The sequence below is a fragment of the Xenopus laevis genome, chromosome 5L (genome assembly GCF_017654675.1).
Source record: "Xenopus laevis strain J_2021 chromosome 5L, Xenopus_laevis_v10.1, whole genome shotgun sequence".
NCBI classification, from domain to species: Eukaryota; Metazoa; Chordata; class Amphibia; order Anura; family Pipidae; genus Xenopus; species Xenopus laevis.
The window spans coordinates 26,550,382-26,565,630 of record NC_054379.1 but is presented as its reverse complement, the minus strand read 5'-3'; the positions used below and the strand labels follow the sequence as shown (position 1 = coordinate 26,565,630).

Below are 15,249 nucleotides of genomic sequence, written 5' to 3'. Positions count from 1 at the left end.
TATAGAGACCTACATTGTTTGAGGGGTATACTTTTCCTTTAAGCTTGTGAGTTGGGAGAGATCCAAGTACATTTTGCAGGATATGGATTTTACCAAATTCTGCTTAGCTCTCTGTTTCTTAACCTCGAGTCCCAAGGTGATGATGGAGTTCAGTTTCTTTAAACCTCGATTAAAAGAGGAAGAATGCTGGGATGTTTAGTTCAGTGACATCTTGGGGTCTAACTTCAAAAATATTTTTTATAAAGGAGAACGTGACGTTTTGCTACAGAGAGTTGGAGCTACGACAGGACTTAGTAAAATGTGGTGTGTGTGTGTCTGAGTGTTTCAGTATAGCTGGGCATGTATGTTAAAAAGACAATGTAAGTGTGCGCTGCTGGGCATATATACTTATAATACACAAAAGCCATGAATATCTTGTAAATGATATCCTTATAAATGGTTACTAGTGATGTCATCAGTTATAAAAGGTGGGTAGTGATGTCATTTTTGTCACATGACTCACTAAAATTTGTGTATTATAATAAAGAAAATACCCCTTGTAGGAAAATATGAGGATATTAGAAGTAACCTCTGCCTTCGGCCTCGGGTTTTTATATGGTCATGGAACTCCTCGGTGACTTATAATATCCTTATATTTTACAATAGGGGGTACTTTATTCACTATGTATACCTACTAACCATCTGTCTGTATTGCAGGCCCAGATCGCTCTGCTCATGATGGATGACGTTGAAGATGATCGCAAGCATTTCAATTACGACCAAATTGTGGAACAGCAAAATCTGAGCAAAAGAAAGAAGAAACAGCTGAAGAAGAAAGAAGAGCTGGTAGAAGATGAATTCCAGGTATCTTTAGTGCTGTACAATATTTTGAGTAGTACTGTGAGTAAGGGCTAGTCCACACGAAGAGATTCGGGGAGATTTTGTCGCCTGGCAACTTTGGACGACTATTGAAAACGCATTGCCGCGTGTGCATAAGCGCAGGCGACTTTTCATTGTAGCCTATGGGGAAAAACGCTGAGGCAGTTCGGGGAGATAATCGCTCAAAAGACGAGGCGATTAGCTGCCAGGCGACAAAATCTCCCCGAATGTGTATCTGCCCGTGTATGGGGCTCTCCCACAGGCCTACCCCGCTGATATCTGCCTGAAAATTATCCACATATTAATCGGACAGGTTTAAAAAACTCTGCATCACCCACATGACCACAACAGCTAGTTGATATATCCCTCATCCCAATAGCCTATATCCCCTTTGTTGTAATGCGATTGTTCAGCACTGGGGTCAAATGAATAGGGATGCACCGAATCCACTATTTGTGATTCGGCCGAATCCTTCCTGAACGATTCGGCTGAATACCGATCTGAATCCTAATTTGCATAAGCAAATTATGAGCGGGGAAGGAAAAAGTGGGGAAAAACTATTTTTACTGCCTTGTTTTGTGAAGAAAAGTCACGTGATTTTCCTTCCCGCCCCTAATTTACATATGCAAATTAGGGTTTGGATTCGGTTCGGCCAGGAGCAAGGATTCTACCAAATTCGAATCCTTCTGAAAGAGGCCGAATCCCGAACCGAATCCTGGATTCATTGCATCCCTACAAATGAGTGAATCAGTCTATCTCCTCAAGGTGGGCATACTGGGAAAGATCTTCTCTGAGTAGACCTTTCAATGTATGGGCAGCTTAAGAGAGAGGTGTGAGGGCCAATACACTACACACAAGTTACACAGCAGTTTAATGCTACGTTTCCCTACTAACAAGCAGCGAGGAGTTTACACTCCATGCAGGTCGGTGTTGGAGCTGCAGGTCATTTTCAGCCAGACGGGGCCCTACTTGGCATCTCAAGCTTCTGTTGTGTGGCGTGTAAAGTCGCTCATTTGGCCCCGGCCTTAGGGAAAATTAAAAGGCAGATAAATCCTCCTTATAAATAAGGAATTTCCCTTCAAATTGTTTGATGTGAAGCTGCTTGGCAGACGGCGCTGGTAAAATCATTTTGATTGAAGTGAAACCATTTGATTATTACGGGTGCTATTATTCACTTCCTCCAGCAAGCCGCCCCACCCTGTATTGTTTTTAAACAGTTACCATAACGTGCAATTCTAGCTAATGCAAAGCATACATCTGCTTGTGCAACACAGCACGTTTAACATCCGCTTCAAACTATATACCCTGTTGTCGTGACGTCTGACGTTCTTCCAGCAATACCCATAAATGTATATTTTGGTGTTCAAGTTCATCTTAAAAATGGCTAAAACTCCTTGAAAAAAATGCAAACTGGAAAGGAAAGTTGTGATATGTAAGGCACAATGTATTTGCTGACTTTATCTTTATAGCCAGTGTTTCTCACTTATTGATACATTATCACATAGTGGATTATTTAGCTGTATAAATCAGGAGTTAGTCTCTCTACATGTTCTACCCCTTAAATCACCACTTTAATTCACCCAATATCATGGTTCGGGTTAAGAGAAGACTTTCAAGGGCTTGACCCTAAGTCAAAAGTCTGGTTTCAACAAAATTGCTTAAAGTGGGCAAAACCCCTACTTATAACTTCATGTAAAATTGCTCTGCTGGCCACTTTTACATTTGTTCTATTGTTTTTATGTTTGATAATATTAGCAGTTTTTATAAATTGTATAAATGTCTGACCTGAGCACCCCCTGCTCTTTGACCTGGGCAAGGACAGGGCAGAAAAAGCTTAAAAGGGGTGGTTCACCTTTAAGGTATTTTTTTAGTATGTTACAGAACGGTCAATTCTTAGCAACTTTTCAATTAGAATTCATTATTATTATTTTTGTTATAGTTTTGAATTATTTGCCGCCTTCTTCTGACTCTTTCTACTTTCAAATGGGAGTCACTGACCCCATCTAAAAGACAAATGCTCTGTAAGGCTGCACATGTATTGTTATTGCTAACAATAACAATACATGTTTCATATTTCAGTCTCTTATTCAAATCAGTGCATGGTTGCTAGGGGAATTTGGACCCTAGCAACCAGATTGGTGAACGTGCAAACTGGAGATTATTACTGAATAAAAAGCTAAATAACTCACAAATACTAAAAAATGAAAACTAATTGCAAATTGTCTGAGAATATCACTTTTTTCCCATCCCTCTCTGCAGATAAATGTAGAGGATTCCAGATTTCAGGCCATGTATACGTCACACTTCTACAATATCGACCCTTCGGATCCCAGTTACAAGAAGACCAAAGCCATGGGCAGGGTACTGGAGGAGAAAGCCCGGAGGAGAGAGAAGGAGCAGGATAGTCGGTCCGAGGCAGTAAAGAGGCACGCGGCTGAACTGGAGACCCAACAGAAAAAGGGCACAGACCCAGCGCTGTCCATGTTGCTTAAATCTGTGAAGAACAAAACACAGCAATTTCAAGCGTCAAAAAAACAGAAAATAAAATAGTTTATATAAAAATGTCTGGACTTTCAGTATACACTATAACAAAGTGAGAGAGTTTGTACTCAGTCTTAAAGGAATTGTTCAGTGTAAAAATAAAAACTGGGTAAATAAATAGGCTGTGCAATATAAAAAATGTTTCTAATATAGTCAGTTAGCCAAAAATGTAATGTATAAAGGCTGGAGTGATTTCATGTATAACAAGTCAGTCAGAGCACTACTTCCTGCTTTTCAGCTCTCTTGGTTTACACTGACTGGTTACCCTGGCTACCAGACAGTAACCAATCAGAGACTTGAGGGGGGGCCACATGGGTCATTTCTGTTGCTTTTGAATCTGAGCTGAATGCTGAGGATCAATTACAAACTCACTGAACAGAAATGTACCATGTGGCCCCCCTCCAAGTCGCTGACTAACTCAGAGTTATAGAGCTGAAAAGCAGGAAGTTGGATTCTGGCTGTTTTATTAGACATCTGTTCACTCCAGCCTTTATACATTACATTTTTGGCTAACTAACTATATTAGAAACATTTTTTATTTTGCACAGCTTATCTATTTACCCAGTTTTTATTTTCACACTGAACTATTCCTTTAATATAAGGAGCAAATGAGACGGCCATCTTGTAATTAACTGCTGCACAAAATAAATATTGTTACTGTCCATCTTTCTAGCTAAGTGTTCAGTTCCCAGAGATCTTGATCATAGCTCCTATGTAATGTGATCTGATCCTACTAAACAATACTGTACCATGTCTGACAGACAACACTTAAATCTAAAGAGCTTCCAGAGGAGACCAAGAATCCATAGTGTAGAGTCCTACAGAGGGTTCGAGTACCTGCTGTTAACCTGCAAAATAGTGGGTAATCTGCAAGCTGCGCTACGGCTTTTGGATGCGGGTATAGATGTGGGTTTGCATGTCGGCTTGCTTGTCTTAACTATAGAAGGTTTTACTTCTTCACACGTTTTAATGCTTTTTCTGCCCCGCCCACACAATGTCACTTCCAGTTTGCAGCAACAGCACTACCTGCTTAAAGGAGAAGGAAACCCCCTGGGCACAAAACCCCTCCCCTGTGTTGCCCCCCCTCCCTCCTCCCCCCTGGCCTACCTGTCCCCCTGGGCAAATGCCCTTAACTTGTTACTCACCCCTCTGCGCAGGTCCTGTCCACGGAGTGCACATTTGCCATCTTCTCCCACGCGCGTCTTCTTCCTGCTTTGACCGGCGTCTTCTGGCGCATGCGCAGTAGGAACATTTACCGGTACTGCGCATGCGTCGAATGTCTCAAAGTTTTCCGATCTTCGTGACATTCGGCGCATGCGCAGTAGAGCTGTACCGGTAAATGTTCCTACTGCGCATGCGCCAGAAGATGCCGGTCAAAGCAGGAAGAAGACGCGCGTGGGAGAAGATGGCGACTATGAACTCCGTGGACAGGACCTGCGCAGAGGGGTGAGTAACAAGTTAGGGGCATTTGCCCAGGGAGACAGGTAGGCCAGGAGGGAGGGGGGGGCAACACAGGGGAGGGGGAGGGGTTTTGCTCCCAGGGGGTTTCCTTCTCCTTTAATGATGGTCATTTGGTTGTGGATTAGGTTACAGTTTGGTCAAGTACAGGTCCAAGTGGGTAAAAATGGAGGTTGCATGTCTGGATCAGGTCCAGGTTTCAAAAATCCGTGCAGTACTCTACTATAGTTCAAGGGAAAGGACTTTGGGGCAGATTTACTTGAGGGTGAAGTGGCTAATGTTAGCGTCAATTTGCAGCCGCAATTTACTAATGGGCGCAGGCATCACATCGCTAGTGAAAGAGACAGACGCTAGTGCTCATTCGCATTCTTATCGCCAGGCGACAACTCTGTCTGGCGAATTGACGTTACTCCGCAAGTTCACTAAAATGCGGGTTTTACTGAACGTTACCTATTTTGCCAGACTTGCCTATTTAAATTAGCCTCAGCGAATACCTCTAGCGAATTTGCGCTAGGCAGAAATGACAGCGTTCATCGCCCATGACGAAACTCCGCATTTCAGGGAATTGTAAGTTGTCTGAGCAAATTTTCACCTGGCGAAGTGTAGTGATGGCTGCGAATCGGTTGCTGGCAAATTTTGGCCCTTGAGTAAATCTGCCCCATAGACTGCTCATTAGTGAATCTGACCATTTCCACTGTCATATAGATCTTTTGTTATGTCAATAGATAAGCCAAAAAAAACAGTGCCTCTTACAGTTCCAACTGAGTCCCAGATCAATTGGTGGACTGTAGAAGGCAGCAGATGGGAGATTGAAAGAATTTTTTAAGGAGATATGCTGGACAGTGTATCAAGGAGGCAACTATAGACTAAAGGTGGCCATACACGGATAGATCCGCTCGTTTGGCGATGTCGCCAAACGAGCGGATCTCCCTCCGATATGCCCACCTTGAGGTGGGCAATATCGGGCTGATCCGATCGTGGGCCCTAGGGCCCAACGATCGGATCCTAGCGTTCGCCAAACGGGCGGTCGGATCGCGGGACCGCATCAACTAACAGATGCGGCCGCGATCCGACGGGATTTTTAATCCCATCCGATCGAGATCTGGCCGACTTTCGGCCAGATCTCGATCGGGGAAGCCTGTCGGGGGCCCCCATACACGGGCCAATAAGCTGCCGACACGGTCTGTCGGCAGCTTTTATCGGCCCGTGTATGGCCACCTTAAGCCACTGTAGATTTTTGCTTCAATTTTTGTAAAGAGATCCCATAAAAGTGAATATACAATTGGTTAGAGCAGTTGCTCCTAAATTCTTGGACGAGCCCCAGTAGTGGACAGTGTAAAGGCCAGATGAGGTGACATTTAGGAGAAATACTAGCATGCTCACCTAGATACTCCTGTAAGTTGCTTTGAATTAGCCAATCTATAACTAAAAGTTAACATAAATATGAACCACCCCCACGGTACTTGAATGGCAGTAGAGCATTGCTGCAGATCTGAGCAGGATTATCCAAACCCATTTCATATCTAGAATCCAGCGCACTGTTATTCCCATTTCCACTGAATCATTTACAGACTGAAATGTTACATACATGAGATCAGACAAAATGTATCCCTTAGATGTGACTGTTTCTTCCCCTCTCAGTCACGGGAAGTCTGTGCAGGAAAAATATGTGATTCCAGGAGAAAGACCAAAGAGAACAATCACAACAGATTAGGATGCCGATCAGATGGGAATCATCAGAATATCATAAACAGGATTAATCCGCCCAACAAAGGGAGCAGATTACTGCAAACATCTATATAAAATGTATTTGTAATCATAATAGCGCTTTTTACACAAAGTAACTTTCTTGCAGTGTCTTCAGAATTGCTGCTTTTGCTGAGTGTTAAGCTGGCCATAGATGTTGAGATTTTTAAAAGATCAGATCCTCATTGTGAGACCACGATTTTCTCGGAACGATCGTACGAATTTACCATCAACTAAAAAGACCAATTTGCCAGGAAAACAAAGGGGAGCTGCGTGCTTGGCCCTGCAGACATAGATAGATTGCACTGGGACCGACAAACATTTTTTGACCTGGCCGATCAATTTCCTGACAGATGTCGGCCCGAAAAATCGTAACTAACCGCACGATAATTTCGAAGGATTGGTCGGACTTCGCTAAAATCGGTCGTTCGGGAATAAGAATCGTCGCGTCTATGGGGAGAATTTAGTGACAATTCGAGAAAGAAGTGCAGGTGCAACACGGGCATTGAACACTCAGGCCATAAAAATTTCATAAAATGCAATTCATTTCAAAAGTCGTTGTCTAATGAGATTAGTGGTAAATATTCACTTGTTTCACTGTGATATAATAATTGTTATAGGTAAAAAAACAAGTTATCAACAACATGGAAAAACATAAAATTACTGCAATAAATAAAAGTGATCCCACAGTGATATAAGCGGTGATGCAATAAAAAAAAGAAATTGTTCCTGAACAAATATATTATTCCTGCCATGAAACCAGGTAGGGGATTCCAAGGTAAGATTAACCACTTTTTTTTTCCAAACAACAATTACTTCCCACGATATTTCATATTTGTTTTCAGGTAAAATTAATTTCTTAATATTTTGATGTTTTATATTGAAGGGTTTCCATACACTTTTTTTCCATTGCTTATGCAAGTACAGGTATGGGACCAGTTATCCAGAATGCTGAGGACCTGGGGTTTACAGATTTTTCTGTAACATGGATCTTCATACCATAAGTCTTCTAGAAAATCATGGAATCATTAAATAAACCCAATAGGCTGGTTTTGCTTCCAATAAGGATTAATTATATCTTAGTTTGGCTCAAGTACAAGCTACTGTTTTATTATTACAGAGAAAAAGGAAATCATTTTCAAAAATTTGAATAAAACAGTCTATGGGAGACAGGCATTCCATAATTTGGAGTTTTCAGGATAACGGGTTTCCAGATCCCATACCTGTATCAGTTTACTTTACACACTTCAGCCAGGAATGGTCTTTTCTAATGGAGAAGGAAAGGCTTGGTGCACTTGGGGGTGCCAAATGTTAGGCACTCCAAGTGATTGTATTGACTTACCTGAAACCCCAGGCCAGTGCTCCTATCAGCAGAAAACTGCACCGGCCCGGGGTTATACCAGTGAGCACCACGGAGCGATGATCTTCCGTCTTCCTCTGTCTTTGCGTGTAGAACGAATGGGAACTTTATCTAAAAAGTCAGCTATTTCATTCAATTGTGCATGTGTTTGCCCCGGGAAATTTGAAGCAATAAGAAGACAGAAGTGGATTGCTCCGTAGCGCTCACTGTGATAACCCCGGGGCGGTGCAGTTTTCTGCTGATAGGAGCACCGGCCCAGTATTTCAGGTAAGTCAATACAATCACTTGGGGGTGCCTAATATTTGGTACCCCGAAGTGCACCAAGCCTTTCCTTCTCCTTTAAACAAGTTATGAGTTAAGCATAGATTCCCTCTAACCCAGAAATGCTACCAGTTATCCCATTGTTCCCACACGTGTATTTGAACAAACTACAAACATAAAATAATGAAATTCATACAGAAATCAAACTCCTACGTCAAGTCTATTTCGCCGGGATGGTGACTGAAGAACAAAGTAAGTTTCTTTTTTTCCCCCATAACCATGAAAAAGTTTCAGGCTTTTCAAATCAAGGGCGTCTATTTATTAAGGTGTATTGGAATAAAAACACACAACGTACTGTATCCCCACTTTAACACCATGCTACACTGTGTAAAATTGTATCTGTTTGTCAAGGTGTGTAATTAATGTGAAGCCCAGTGTAAAATTCTGTTGTACAGGTATGGGACCCGTTATCCAGGTGGTTCAGGACCAGGGCTGGATTGGGAGTAAAAAGCAGCCCTGGCAAAAAAGCCCATATATAAATGTGCAACAATGGTGGCCCCGTTTACACGTAAAAAAAAAAATTGATGGTAACGGCCCCCCAATAAAACAACAAAAAAAAAAAACAATGGTGGCCAGGGCCCCCTATTAAAGTTATACAAATTGGTGGTCAGGGCTCTCCTCCGTAAAAGTTAAAAAGAAACATTGGTGGCCACCCCCCAAGTTAAAAAAACATTGGTGGCTAGGGCCCCAATTAAAATAAAAAAATTTTAATAAAAATTGGTGGTCAGGGCTCTCCCCCTATAAAAGTTTTTTTAAAAAAAACCCCACTGTGGCCAGGGATTAAAAAAATGCTGTTCAGTGGAAACTTACCATTAAAATTTGACAGGCAGTCTTCTTCCTCTTAGGCAACATTAGCTTCTTCGTTCTCGTTGGCTTCGGCTCCCATTCGGCAGCTTCACTTCAGCGGTCCATTCATGGAGCGGCATCTTCTGAATGGCCAGATGGCCAGTCCGGGCCTGCTCGGGACCTGAGGTTTTCTGTATAAGGGGTCTTTCTGTTATTTGTAGTCTATGGGAGATGGGCATTCCAGAATTTGGAGCTTTCTGGATAACAGGTTTCCAGATAACAGATCCCATACCACTTTTTAACAATGGATCAAGCCATGTGTAAATAGGTGAGACAGATGACCCAATGGGTTGTTTCTTCCTAAGGCCAGTCGAACACGGGACAACACATGGAGGAAGAACATGAGAAACCAAACTCCCATCAAGTGAGTATTTAGTCTTCAAGGTCTGTTGAAACACTCAATATTGGAGTCCAGCAGCATGTCGGGTACCTGCAAAAACGTGGGTAAGTTGGATGTTGGAGAGTTGTAGTTTGGGTTGTGAGTCATATCTAGATTTCATATCTTATATTGTCTATATTATTGATATATTACTCCACTAAAATTTTCTGCCCTGCCCACCTCTGCTGATGTCACTTCCAGCAGCAACACCACTTCCAGTTTAATGGTGGCGGTGGGTCGCCAATCACGTTGTGGGTGAGGCAGTCGCGGGTCGGGTAGTGGGTCCAAGCAGGTAAAAATGCTGGATGCAGGTCCGGGTTTCAAAAATTGGTTCTACACAGGACTCTACCCCATATCCAATAAACCTAATGACACATGAGCCAACGATGACACTTTTTTGCTGAACTTGCACATTATGAGACGTGAGGGCTAAGTTAGTGTATCAGTGAAATAATCCAACAAATTTATCCTCTTTGCCTTTTTTTCCACTAGAAATGTTTTTGGATTTGACCGTTCTTAATCTTTTCTAGTGGTTCCAGGAAATAAGTGGAAATGTACTAAAATGTGCTCTCCACGAAGAAAAAGTGTTTGATGAATTGTCTTCTAATGATTGTTGGGATTGGAAAGGCCCGCAGAGCCGTTTGCGTCCAGGTTTGGCTGTCATTTGTGACACATTATTATGAATGATTGCTGAAAGCAGAGTTCAGACATTTTGGAGGTCTACAATTACAGGTCAAAACCACAAGAGGCTTTTGATTTATTTAACAACTGGAGGAAGAAAACAGAGATCAGAGGAGCCACAATGAAAAACTCGGCATGTTTTTTATTATTGCTGCCTTCTGAAATTATATTTATTGTTTCCAATCAGAAATGACAGTTGGCTCTCTTTCTTCCATCACGTGTTTGCATCATCCAAAAATAACATTTTGAAACTATACTGACACACACACACACTTTAAACAAGCAGGGTTGCTAGAGAACAAAACAAGAAGCAGAACATTAATTATAAAATGCAGGACCCATGTTCTCAGACTATGGGCTGTATCACTTACAGTAAATACCCTGCAATGTTACTGGCTATAATTACAATAAAATCAGGCATTTTGCTATTGGAAAAGGTGGCTGTTTCACATTAGCCTTCCATGCGTATCGTTACATATAATTGCTTTGTCAGTATGTTGATCTTAAGGATAAGGGACACCAAGAAACAGTGTAGACTTCATTCACTGAAAGTGTATAATCGCACATTCGCTATTTAGATGGTGTGTGTGGGGCTGAAATCACTTTTTCCTTTGAAAAATCGACTGGGGTATATAGAGTTTGATTTTAGAAGAACACACATTTAGGGGTAGATTTATTAAGGTTCAAGTTGTGTTTTCTCTGAAAATTCGAGTTTTTCAAGTTTAAAAAAACTTGAATATTTGATATTGATTATACCCCGACCCTGGAAATAGCTAGAATCCAAAAATACACCATCTAAACCCTGTCAGGGTCCTGTACGAGTCAATTGCAGAGGTCTCTTGAACCATTTGAAGACGTTAATAACCTGCATTCGTTTTTCATAGGGTTTTGCCCGAAAACTCAAATCATTTTTTTCCCCCCGAAAACTCGATTAATTCAAGTTTTCAGGTTGCAGGACTTGAACTTGCAGAATCGGGTTTTTATATTTCTAAATGACACTGTTTACATTGCAGATAATTCACTCTACAATATAAAATATTAATTCCTGAACCAGCAAGTGTGTTTTTTTTATTAGTTGTAATATTGGTGTATAGGCGCCATCTCAGGTCATTTTGCCTGGTCATGTGCTTTCAGAAAGAGCTGGCACTTTAGGATGGAACTGCTTTCTGGCAGGCTGTTGTTTCTCTTACTCAATGTAACTGAATGTGTCGCCGTGGGACCTGGATTTTACTACTGTGTGCTTATATCTACCAGGCAGCTGTTACATTGTGTTAGGGAGCTGCTATCTGGTTACCTTCCCATTGTTCTGTTGTTAGGCTGCTGGAGGGAAAGGGAGGGGGTGATATCACTCCAACTTGCAGTACAGCAGTAAAGAGTGACTGAATCAGAGCACAAGTCACACGACTGGGAGCAGCTGGGAAATTGACAATATGTCTAGCCCCATGTCAAATTTCAAAATAAATATAAAAATAACTGCTCTTTTGAGAAATGAATTTCAGTGCAGAATTCTGCTGGAGCAGCACTATTAACTGATGTGTTTTGAATTTTTTTTTCCCCATGACAGTATCCCTTTAAATAAGACACCATTAAACTTTCTAGTGCATTCGAGGTAAAAAAACCTTTAACATTCGACCTTTTATCAATAACCCCCTAAAGAATGTTACATTAAGGGGCCTATTTACTAAAATTTGGATTTCCTTTTTATCACACATCATATATTTTCTCTAACCACAAAAAAAAAACTCTAATACAAAACTTCAGCAAGTAGAAGCAGTTGATGTACCCAAGAAGTCAATGGGAGCTGCTCTGATCCTATTGGACATTTAACAATTTAACAATTCAGGTTTCGGATTTTTTCGCAAGTAATTGTCCGAATTTTTATAGGTTTTAGAGATATTGGCATTTTTCAGCGCATCATTCAGCGTATGTTTCTGTTCGTCCTTTTTATACTCTGATCTTTTTATAACTTTCCTGCCATTCGTGGTTTTAGAGAAGTGGAGGCCTATTTTTTAAAGGTCAGATTTTAGAGGTTTTTGAAGCTACGACTAAACTCTCTTTCTCTAAAACTGGAATAAAAAAAAGTTCTGCATAAAAAAGTACAAATTGAAAATAATACAAATACCTCTAAAACCCTCTAAAATTCGAGTTTTTGGACAACTCCTAGTGATAAAAAATCTGAAAACCTCTAAAAGTCCAATTAATTTAAAACAGTCCAATTGGATCATAAAGCTTGACTTTTATAGGAACTTGACGACTTTTACCTGCCCAAGTTTTCATTGTTTTTAAACGTCATAAATGTCGAATTTTTAGAGCTTTATAAAAAAAAAAATAGTGAAACTACAACATTTTAGAGATTTGTGGAAAAAAATGAAATTCGATTGTTAGTAAATGGGCCCCATATGTTCAATATGGTAAAAAAAACCTCTAACATTACATAAATTTTAATTTTGATAATGCGTCCCATGTGCGCACCACAATATGTGAGGAGTGACTCCATGGCCATGAAACACATGTATTTCAGTAGTATATTCAAAGTACAGGTATGGGATCTGTTATCCAGAAACCCGTTATCCAGAAATCTCTTAATTACAAAAAGGCCGTTTCCCATGGACTCCATTTTATCCAAATAATCCAAATATTTAAAAATGATTTCCTTTTTCTCTGTAATAATGAAATAGTAGCTTGTACTTGATCCCAACTAAGATATAATTAATCCTTATTGGAAGCAAAACCAGCCTATTGGGTTTATTTAATGTTTACAAGATTTTCTAGTAGACTGAATATATGAAGATCCAAATTTTGTAAAGATCTGTTATCTGGAAAACCCCAGGTCCTGAGCAGTCTGGATAACAGGTCCCATACCTGTACCCTTCTCTACCTTCATTTTCTCTTTTTTCCCTTATTTTTTTCATCTCTCTGTTCTCTATAACCCTCTCTGTTGCCTCCACCATCTTCATTGATATAACACTTCTCTATCGCTTCTCTACTTTTCACCCAGCAGTATTTTTTCCCCCTTTTATCTTCTATATGCTCTTTTTCTTTGTATAGATCATCCTCTCCATTCTATTTACATACAGCAGTGGGGTGGAGAAAACAAATGCCCGGGTATAACAATAATAAAGTTCCGGGATTCAAAACTCTTGCATCCCCCCTGAGGGGCACAGGAATAAAGAAGTGCCATCCCTGCGCATCGCTCTCCAATTCCAGCGTTGTCCCAGGTAAATTAGGAAAATGCCATAGTAAAAACAAAACAGCAGAATTGGGCAAAAAGTTGGGATTCAGAGGTTTTTAGTACAGGTATGGGATCCGTTATCCAGCAACCCGTTATCCAGAAAGAATTATGGGAAGGCCATCTCCCATAGACTCCATTTTATCCAAATAATCCAAATGATTTCCTTTTTCTCTGTAATAATTAGGGGTGCACCGAATCAACTATTTTGGATTCGGCTGAACCACCGAATCCTTTGCGAAAGATTTTGCCGAATACCGAATCCGAATCCTAATTTGCAATATGCAAATTAGGGGTGGGAAGGGGAAAACCATTTTAACGTCCTTGTTTTGTGACAAAAAGTCATGCGATTTCCCTCCCAGACCCTAATTTGCATATGCAAATTAGGATTCGGATTATGCCGAATCCGAATCCTGCTGAAAAAGTCTGAATCCTGGCCGAATCCCGAACCAAATCCTGGATTCGGTGCATCCCTAGTAATAATAAAACAGTAGCTTGTACTTGATCCCAACTAAGATATAATTAATCCTTATTGGAGGCAAAACCAGCCTATTGGGTTTATTTAATATTTACATGATTTTCTAGTAGTCTTAAGGTATGAAGATCCAAATTAAGGAAAGATCCATTATCCGGCAAACCCCGAGCACAGGTCCCATACCTATATCTCAATTTCTTTTATGGGTCTTTTCATGTTGCCTGAAAGTTTCTCGTCCTTCTGCTTGTATGTTCTGCCCACGTTTGCTGCTCATTCCTCCTGCAAACCTAGTCCTGCTGTTCTCATCTGTTAAACAGTTTTTTAGTGCTATCTAGTGATTTCTCTTGACGTTTCAGAATGTCTAAAGCCGTTACATATAAAGTACTTAGACGTCTAGCAAAGAGGCCTCAGTTGGAACACTCTCAAGAAGCTTAGTTAGAGAGTGAAAGAAGTTGCTTAATGTGCACATAGGTCCTGGCCAAGGCAAGCACGGAGAGAATGTTCTGTGCTCACCATCAGCAATCCTCCTATTTGTAATGTCATCATTTACCAGCCATTATATTGGCTGTATGTCATGAAATCTACAAGCCTCTTGCATATTAGAAAATATCAGTTTTTTCTGCTGATCGTGTTACTACCACTGCCAGTCTATTGTGCCTATTGTTAGCTTTCAGCTGTTGTGTATATGGATATAGGCTTAGCCTTACAAACACTTAAAAAAAATCCTGAGTGTAAAATTACAACAGTAGTACAGGTAGGGGACCTGTTATCCAGAATGATCAGGACCTGAGGTTTTCCGGATAAAGGGTCTTTCCATGATTTGGATCTTCATACCTTAAGTTTACTAGTCATGTAAACATTAAATAAACCCAATAGGCTGATTTTGCTTTCAATAAGGATTAATTATATCTTAATTGGGATCAAGTAAAAGCTACTGTTTTATTATTACAGAGAAATTAAATTGGAGTCTATGGGAGATGTTTTTTTTTCTAAGTCAGAGCTTTTGGAATAATGGGTTTCCGAAAAACGGATCCCATACCTGTACAATAATTAGAATTGCCCCCATTCACCATATTAATACCATAATAGTTCAAACAAACTCAAACAATATACAGGTATGGGACCTGTTATCCAGAATGCCCGAACCTGGGCTAAAGGATCTTTCCATAATTTGGATCTTCATACTTTAAAGTCTACTAGAAAATCATGTAAATATTATTATTAAATAAACCCAATAGGCTGGTTTTGCCTCCAATAAGGATTAATTGTATCTTAGTTTGGATCAAGTACAAGCTACTGTTTTATTATTACAGAGAAAAAGGAAATCATTTTTAAAAGCTTGGATTATTTGGATA

At 40.4% G+C, this 15,249-nt stretch overlaps 1 protein-coding gene across 2 annotated transcripts in view; it reads left to right on the top strand.

Annotated features, from left to right (window-relative positions):
- The window catches only part of esf1.L (ESF1 nucleolar pre-rRNA processing protein homolog L homeolog), a 35,885-nt gene extending 32,465 nt beyond the window's left edge, over positions 1–3,420 (top strand). For both annotated transcript variants that reach the window (XM_018262798.2, XM_018262797.2), the window contains exons 13-14: positions 697–843; positions 3,118–3,420. In XM_018262798.2, the coding sequence (XP_018118287.1) occupies positions 697–843; positions 3,118–3,408 (438 nt within the window). In that variant the 3' untranslated portion in view covers positions 3,409–3,420. The remainder of the gene's footprint in view (positions 1–696; positions 844–3,117) is intronic.
- Positions 3,421–15,249: the final 11,829 nt, after the last annotated feature.